At 44.7% G+C, this 9391-nt stretch overlaps 1 protein-coding gene across 1 annotated transcript in view; it reads right to left on the bottom strand.

Annotated features, from left to right (window-relative positions):
• Window positions 1–9391, bottom strand: part of LEO1 (LEO1 homolog, Paf1/RNA polymerase II complex component) — a gene marked incomplete in the record, with an annotated part of 20352 nt that overhangs the window by 7751 nt on the left and 3210 nt on the right. Inside the window, 5 exon segments of the mRNA XM_015823709.2 lie at window positions 582–666; window positions 1118–1263; window positions 4060–4154; window positions 5091–5195; window positions 6706–7075. Of these exon segments, the coding sequence (XP_015679195.1) occupies window positions 582–666; window positions 1118–1263; window positions 4060–4154; window positions 5091–5195; window positions 6706–7075 (801 nt within the window).

Genomic DNA, 9391 nt, shown 5'->3' with positions numbered 1-9391 from the left:
GGGGAGAGGAACTGTTGTGATTCCTCGCCAGCCAGTGGACCCGGCAGCTGAGTCTGAGCAATCAGAGGAGGAGGAGGGGCCTGGAGTGACATCAGAGTCAGAGGAAGGCTTTGAGGAGCTCCAAGACTTAGTCTGATGAGGAGCCGGGTCCTTCTACTCGTGCTCAGGCTGAGACACAGCTGTGCTGGGAGCCTGAGTTGGACAGTGCTGAAGAACAGCTGGGACAAATCCCGGATGCACGAATGCACAGGAAAGAGAAGCGAGTAGGACAGAGGAATGCAGTGGGGCAGCTCCAAAGGCAAAGGAGAAGGCATTAGGAAGCCACGCCTTGGCTGCATAATAAAAGGGAAGATGTGGGAGGTGCTGGTTGCCAAAGGCAACCATTTGTGTTGAGGATGGAGTTTCTGTGAACTGTGTTTGTTTGCCTTGGACACTGACTCAGGTCTGTGAATAATAAAAGGGGATTGGTTTTTTCCTGCAGTTCCAGCCTGCTTGTTGGAAGAGAGGTTTCCCCTTGTGAGCTTCACAAGGACTCACGTAGGCTGGGACAGAACAGGAACGCCCGGAGTTTGAAGCCCTACCTTCAGTTTTAATCTTGTCCTGCCTTCTTCATCAAGCATCTCCTCGTCTTCAAATTCATCCTCGTAATACTGGGGATCAAAAGGCCTGCGAGACAGGAAGATTGCACAAATCGACTCAAAAGAGTTCTCACTCTAGGAGCAAATGACCAGGCTCAAAAGGGACTTATGACCGTTTTTTCACACTTACGACCACTGCAGCCTCCTCACGGGCCACGTGGTCAAAATTCAGACGCTTGGCAACTGGTTCATATTTATGACGGTTGCGGCGTTCCCGGGACGTCACGGGATCCCCTTTTGCAACCTTCTGACAAGCCAAGTCAATGGGGGAAGCCGGATTACCTTAACAACCGTGTCACTAATTTAACAACTGCACTGATTCACGTTAACAATCGTGGCAAGCAATGTCGTAAAACGGGTCAAAATATCATTTAACAAATGTCTCACTTGACAACAGAAGTTTTTGGCTCGATTGTGGTCATAGGTCAAGGACTGCCTGCATTTTCCAAGCTTCAGCTTACGGTTTTCCCCTCCTTTACCTGGGTTCCACACTGAGGAAGTTGGGAAGCTTTACAAAATACAGGTCGTTTCCCAGATCCGTGTTGACTTTGGGGATTTCCACTTCTATGCGTGTTTCAGGGATAGCCTCGTCTTCCGGCTGCCCTTCATTCAAACCGTTCTCATCCTAATCAAGAGGGGGGGGGGAAAGAGCCCAAATTAGTAATGAAATAAAGTGAGTTGAATTATCATTCCATAGATTTGTGCCCAAGGTCTTCAGTCAGTCTCTTATTGGGAATACTGATGGATCTACGCGGAGTGCTTAAAATACTGGCTGGAGGAAGGAAGTTAAGACTGGCTTCCTGCTAAGTTAGGAAGTGAGGCAGCCACAAAGAATTATCTTGCTATCCTTTGCCTCGAAGGGGAAAGAGGCTAACAGGGCATGACTGATTTGAGTAAAAGTCTCCTCCTCTTTGTGTATGTGCATTATCTTTGAGTAGTGGCTGGGGATGAATCTATGCCAGGGCTTTTCAACCAGTGGTACGGGTACCACCTGGGGTACCTTGGCACCTGGCAGGTGGTACGCGACCATCCTAGAAAAGTGGTAGCGGGGGGGGGGAATGAGCTGAACCGGTGGCTGCACCGCACAAGCCTGAGCGAGAGACGACTGGAGCTGCAGGGCTGTGAGGGCTCAGCGGAAGCGCCAGGATCAGTGCTTCTTTGGGCCTGTCAGGGCTCAGTGGAAGTGTCAGGATCAGCGCCAGGCTCCAGCTGGAGCTCAGCGCTGATCCTGGCGCTTCTGCTGAGCCCAGAAGAAGTGCCGATCAGCTGGAATGTTGCAGCATCTCCAGGGTCTTGTGATTTACATTCAGATGCCTGGCAACTGATTCATATTTATGACGGTCACAGTGTCCCAGGGTCATGTGAAGTGACCAAAACCTGCTGCAACCACCCAGCAGATGGGGGGGGGAATAAAAACCAAACACCCCCCACCCCACCCTCACTGCCAATCCTCAACAGAAATGCTCAGAACAATGAAAACCTCGGACAGCAGGAAGAGCTCCGCCGGGTGGACAGGCAGGTGTCTTGCTCGGCTGTGGCTTGGGGGGCACTTTTTTCAGTGCCATTGTAACTTTGAACAGTCACTAAGCGAACTGTTGTAAGTTGAGGACTACCTGTACTTTATCACTTTTTTCCTTTTTTTGGGTCATCAAGTTTTTGACACCTTGCTAGGCGACTGGTGGCACTTGGATATTGCCATATCCTAAAAGTGGCACAATGGGCGAAAAGGTTGAAAAGCCCTGATCTATGCCAACGACTCGGTGGCTTCAAATATAGCTACCTTTAGAATACTGTTTTTCAGCTGGCTCCAATCTTATTGTATTGATTACTACATGCTATTACATCATGCATTACATTTACATGCAAGGCAATTCACATGGGGACTGAATGAGATTCTCTGGTCTCCGTCCACTACACTAGGTTTTCCTCTGCAGAAGAAATTTTTCCTGGTGCCTCTCCTTTTAACATCTCCAGTGTGGTGTAGCTAAAGCAGGTGTATAAGACAAACAGACTAACTGTGCTAAAGATACTTCTCATTGATTCCTTCAGAAAGTTGCTGTGAATTATCAATACCCTTTTGCTGACCGAATGATGACACGGAATTCCAGTCTTTAAAACTACGGTCTATGCAAAAACATCCCATTATAAAGATCATTAACCCAGTCACGGTGGAATTAAAACTCCCTAAGCTCTTAGGAAAAATCCACCCTGTTTTCCACTGCAGCCTGTTGAAACCTTGTCGGGGTTCCACTTTAAGACCTCCCCCTAAGGCGGCACCCGGACCCCTCGTGGTGGCAGGTCAGACTCACTATGAAGTAAAGCATATTCTTGATTCTAGCATTTTTAAAGGGAAATTGCAGTATTTAGTACAATGGAAGGGATATATGTTGTCTGAAGCCACTTGGGTGAAGTCTAGCGATGTGAAAGCTGATAAGACTCATTACTAGGTTTTATAAGAAACACTCTAACAAATCGAGAGGCAATCCCTAACCTGTGCTTTTGTTTATATTACAGGATTTATCCTTTTTGTAAGGGGAGGGCGGATGTCAACGCTGCTAACATCGGATGTTTTTGCATTGACAACAGATGGAAATGTAGCCATCTTTTTACCTTTTGCTTTTAGAGTTAGATGATGCTGGGAGGGGGGACGTGAACGAGAGTCCAGCTAGGCATAACAACACTAAACCTAGCGTGAGAAACAAGGTTATTGTAACCAGAGTTGATAAGGAATTGAGGGGCTGGAGAACTGGAGAGGAAGCCCCCGCTTCAAGCTAATTGGAGAATGTGATTTATGACTGTTAATTGGAGGAGGGAATTGTGCTTTGATACTATGTGCTCAGGGGAGGGGAATTCAGTTTTTGGCTTTGATTATGCAGTGCCGATGTTATGCTACTCAAAATAAAGATTCTTTAAGGTGAAACAACGCCTGGAAGTTCTTTTGAAGAGTTTCATCTGTCGGAACCATGACAACTACAAGATCCAATTCTCCTCTCAAAGTTTCAGGTCAAGGCTTTTACTGAGACGACCGTGTTCAAAGGATAAGGGCAGGCTCTTTTTTGCCACCAACTGTCAACTCTACAATGAACTTGGCTGCAGCCGTTTTTTCTTCTCATTCGAGGTTGCCACATAGAACGGAGGGAGGGGGGCTTGTTAGTCAAAAATAATCTCCTGTCCCGCGACCAGGGCGTTGCATAAAGAAGCCCGCCAAATGAGTATATTGGGGAACGTGGTTGCTTGCATAGTTTTGCGGGTGGGAGATTAAACTTTGTAATTGGGCAATTGTTACTTCTGCATTCAGACTTGGTTCCACTTTTGATCGTGCCGATACTTTGTCACTAATAAAGATGTCCTCTGAGGAATTTTCAAGCCTCGGAGTTCTTTTTTATTAGTCTCTGACACCAACCCTGAGGGCTCTACTTACAATAGGCTGCCCTGGCGTTGGTGGCTTGTCTTCTCCATCACTTCCTGAAGAGATATCGTCTGCTCCTCCAAACAAATCCATCGCGTCTCTGTTATCTTAAGCAGAAGGTTAAACAGAAGAATTACGAGAACTGAAAAATACGGGCAAATCTGGCAACCAGAAAGAGAGAGGCCTATGAAATCAGAGAGGGAGTCGTCAGAAGGAGGTTTAGAACAAGCTTCCATTGTCAGCACACCTACAAAGCTAAGTAAACAAAATGGGCAAAACAGTAACACACACACACACACAAAACCCCCTTCACAAGGACATCCTTTCTTTTAAAGGGCTGAGTGGGATATATATATATATATATATATATATATATATATATATAGGGCTTTGTGAGACAATCACTTTGGAGGAAACCTGAGAAGGAAATAATTCACTCTTTTGAAAAAGATCCGTAACACGATTTCTCTTTTCCTTCCAAACGAAGGAGCCATCTGGGCATACCTTACATATTATTTGCAACAACCTCCAGATTCAGAGAAATTGGAGCAGGGCGAAGGATCCAGTCCACAGTACAAATTGCGGCCAGTCCTACTTTAAAGGCCAGTCCTGCTTTAAAGCCTTTGATGCTTGAACATCAAACCTCCTTTCAACGTCACCCATAGGGCCCCGTGAAACATTCCAGCCAGACCTGCGGCACTTTGGGGGGGGGAGAGGGGGGTCTAAAAACGTGCAGCTGAGCGTGGAGGTTTTTGGGCTAGGCCACTGGAGGAGAAGAAGAGTCTCTTGCCATTGAGAATCAAANAGTCCTGCTTTAAAGCCTTTGATGCTTGAACATCAAACCTCCTTTCAACGTCACCCATAGGGCCCCGTGAAACATTCCAGCCAGACCTGCGGCACTTTGGGGGGGGGAGAGGGGGGTCTAAAAACGTGCAGCTGAGCGTGGAGGTTTTTGGGCTAGGCCACTGGAGGAGAAGAAGAGTCTCTTGCCATTGAGAATCAAACACAATCCCAACAGAAGATGGGAAAGCCGCGTTGCTTACTTTTTTGTCCTTCCGTATCGCTTTCCATTTCGGAATCAGATATAATTTGCTTCTTGCTCCTTGCTTGGGGAATATCATCCTCGCTGTCGCTGCCTCTTGCTGATTCTGTGAAAGCAGATTTTTTTTTTTTTAGCTCTCCAGGGACACAACTCGGACCAAACTTTCCAGCTGGAGCCCTCAGATGCTAGAGATTACAATTATCAGCATCCTCAACCCCCCCATATTTGCACATAAACTAAAACCTAATTTGGGGGGGGGGACATAAATAAAGCAGACCGAGAAGCAGGTCCGAAGGTCACGGATCTTTCTGCCACGCTCATCTCTGAGAAAAACAGCTGGCCAGTTTTGCTTAACCAAAGTCTGTCATGCCATGTATAGTGAGTGGCAAAGTGTGACAGTGATTTACCTAGGACAAGGGTAGGCAACCTTGGCTCTTTTATGACGCGTGGACTTCAACTCCCAGAATTCCTGAGCCAGCATGCTGAGGGGAAAGGGAGAGGTTTCCAAGCTGAGCCATGCTGGCTCAGGAATTCTGGGAGTTGAAGTCCACGGTAGGTGAGGGAAACCATCTTTAACAGGGTCAACAAAGAAAGCCAACATCTATATATGGTTGGAACAGATGACTAAAATACAGATAGAATTTAAACCAGAATTGTTTTTGTTAGGAATACTAGGTGCTACGTATGAGAAGGAGAATGAGTATTTAATCCTGCATATGTTGACAGCAGCGAGAATAGCATTTGCCCAATATTGGAAAAATGAAAACCTACCACCTGAAGAGATCCTAATTAAGAAAATTTTAGAATGTGCAGAAATGGATAGATTAACCTTAGAGATTAAAGAGAAAGAAGACTCAGTTTACTTTAAAACATGGGATAATTTCTATCGATGGTTAATAAAACGAAATAGTGAGAAATGATTGTGATATTTAATGGCGAATATATTTTACTGAAGGATATGTATTGATTAACTGATATTATTCATGACTATTGTTTTTTATATTCACTATAGCTATTTACTATTATATTAATTATTGTTATTGAACATATGTACCCGGACAATAGTCTGTTTGCTAAAGCGTGAAAATGTTAATGGGGGCTAACCCCATTGTTGTCCCCAATCCCATCCCTGTTTTAACCCCAACCTTGTCCCCTACCCCGAATCCCAACTCCCATACCGATCCCACCCCTTTCTTAACCTTATAAAACTCAATAAAACTCTCTATAAAAGAAAAACCAAAGAAAGTCAACAAGAACACTAAGTCATACAAGACAGAGTCAGATTACTTTGAAATCTGGGACAAATTCTATTGTTGGTGTGAATCAAGGAGAACTGTTCGGGTTTTAAGTTAGTGTTAAGATAGAGATATATAAAACTGTACGTTAGTATATGGAGAAACAAATTAGAGATTGTATTGTATAGAAAAATACGTATATATAAAGATTAAGAATTATATGTATGATGAGGAACAAATTGTTAGGAATATTTACACTGGAATGTTACGTTATGTCCATCTTTGTTTTAACTGTTTTATAAATAAAAAAACTTTTTTAAAAAAAGAAGACTAAGTCAGAAATAGACCTCGCACCCCTCCATGAATCCTCAACTCTTTTACCTGATTTGTGCTCGCGTTCCTCCTCATCCTCGGACAAATGTTGCTCTTCATCGTCTGAATGCTGAGGCCTCTCGTCGTCCGAATTCAGAAGCTTCTCCTCTTCCGAGCGTGCCACCCGTTCCTCCTCGTCCTCCGAGTTCTGCATGTTTTCTTCATCGGAATTTCGCGGCCTTTCTTCATCCTCCGAGTTCTGAAGCTTCTCCTCGTCAGAAACCTGGGGTCTCTCCTCGTCATCATCGGACTGGTCCAGCCTCTCCTTGCTGTCAGAGATCTGCGCCCTCTCCTCATCGTCCGAGTTTTTCTCTTCGTCGTCGGAATGCTGAATCTGCTCCTCGTCGTCTGAATTCTGGAGCTTCTCGTCCTCGTCGGACTGATNAGTCCTGCTTTAAAGCCTTTGATGCTTGAACATCAAACCTCCTTTCAACGTCACCCATAGGGCCCCGTGAAACATTCCAGCCAGACCTGCGGCACTTTGGGGGGGGGAGAGGGGGGTCTAAAAACGTGCAGCTGAGCGTGGAGGTTTTTGGGCTAGGCCACTGGAGGAGAAGAAGAGTCTCTTGCCATTGAGAATCAAAGCACAATCCCAACAGAAGATGGGAAAGCCGCGTTGCTTACTTTTTTGTCCTTCCGTATCGCTTTCCATTTCGGAATCAGATATAATTTGCTTCTTGCTCCTTGCTTGGGGAATATCATCCTCGCTGTCGCTGCCTCTTGCTGATTCTGTGAAAGCAGATTATTATTTTTTTAGCTCTCCAGGGACACAACTCGGACCAAACTTTCCAGCTGGAGCCCTCAGATGCTAGAGATTACAATTATCAGCATCCTCAACCCCCCCATATTTGCACATAAACTAAAACCTAATTTGGGGGGGGGGACATAAATAAAGCAGACCGAGAAGCAGGTCCGAAGGTCACGGATCTTTCTGCCACGCTCATCTCTGAGAAAAACAGCTGGCCAGTTTTGCTTAACCAAAGTCTGTCATGCCATGTATAGTGGCAAAGTGTGACAGTGATTTACCTAGCCCAGGGGTAGGCAACCTTGGCTCTTTTATGACGCGTGGACTTCAACTCCCAGAATTCCTGAGCCAGCATGCTGAGGGGAAAGGGAGAGGTTTCCAAGCTGAGCCATGCTGGCGCAGGAATTCTGGGAGTTGAAGTCCACGAGTCATAAAAGAGCCAAGGTTGCCCTGACCTAGGATAAACATGCCTGCATGGTCAACAGTTCATTTTATATATCTATGCAATTTAAAAGGCCACCCAACTCCACGAGACTCTGGATGGCTTCTTACCCCATTAAAAAGCAGAAAATAATTTAAAAATATAAAGCAAAAATAAAAGCCCAGACGAGAACTTTAAGAGATAAGATTCTTCTGGGTCTCAGTTCAACCTAATACAGGCTTTTCCAAGCTCAACAACTTTTAAAGCTGTGAGGACTTCAATTCCCAGCCAAGTTCGCTGGGGAATTCTGAGAGTTGAAGTCCTTAGAGCTTAAAAGTTGCTGAAGTTGAAGTTGCCCTAATCCAAGGCCTGGGGGAACAGCTACATTTTTTTGCATCGTTTTGAGCATAATCAAGATTAACAGAGCAAACGATGCACCCCTTTGGATTTGCTTAGCTAAAACTTCCATCGTTCCAAAACAGCATTGTTAGAAATCACGGGAGGTGAGGGAAACCTTCTTTAACAGGGTCAACAAAGAAAGCCAACATCTATATATGGTTTGAACAGATGACTAAAATACAGATAGAATTTAAACCAGAATTGTTTTTGTTAGGAATACTAGGAGCTAAGTATGAGAAGGAGAATGAGTATTTAATCCTGCATACATTGACAGCAGCGAGAATAGCATTTGCCCAATATTGGAAAAATGAAAACCTACCACCTGAAGAGATCATAATTAAGAAAATTTTAGAATGTGCAGAAATGGACAGATTAACCTTAAAGATTAAAGAGAAAGAAGACTCAGTTTACTTTAAAACATGGGATAATTTCTATTGATGGTTAGTAAAACGAAATAGTGAGAAATGATTGTGATATTTAATGGCAAATATAATTTACTAAGATGAAGGATATGTAGGATAAATAGGAGCCAGCCGTGTGCTGCAGCTGCCAAAAAAGCCAACACAGTGCTAGGCTGCATTAACAAAGGGATAGAATCAAGATCACGTGAAGTGTTAATACCATTTTACAAGGCCTTGGTAAGGCCACACTTGGAATACTGCATTAAGTTTTGGTCACCACAATGTAAAAAAGATGTTGAGATTCTAGAAAGAGTGCAGAGAAGAGCAACAAAGATGATTAGGGGACTGGAGGCTAAAACATATAAGGAATGGTTGCTGGAATTGGGCATGCCTAGTTTAACGAAGAGAAGGACGAGGGGGGACACGATAGCAGCCTTCCACTATCTCAGGGGCTGCCCCAAAGAAGAGGGAGTCAAGCTGTTCTCCAAAGCGCCTGAAGGCAGGACAAGAAGCAATGTGTGGAAACTGATCAAGGAGAGAAGCAACCTAGAACTAAGGAGAAACTTCCTGACAGTGAGAACAATTAACCAGTGGAACAACCTGCCTCCAGAAGCGGTGAATGCTCCAACACTGGAAGTTTTTAAGAAGAGACTGGACAGCCATTTGTCCGAAATGGTATAGGGTTTCCTGTCTGAGCAGGGGGTTGGACTAGATGACCTTCAAGGTCCC

The sequence above is a fragment of the Protobothrops mucrosquamatus genome, unplaced genomic scaffold (genome assembly GCF_001527695.2).
Source record: "Protobothrops mucrosquamatus isolate PMUCROS unplaced genomic scaffold, P.Mucros_1.0 scaffold1956, whole genome shotgun sequence".
Classification (NCBI taxonomy): Eukaryota; Metazoa; Chordata; class Lepidosauria; order Squamata; family Viperidae; genus Protobothrops; species Protobothrops mucrosquamatus.
This window is presented reverse-complemented; position numbering and strand designations above follow the sequence as displayed.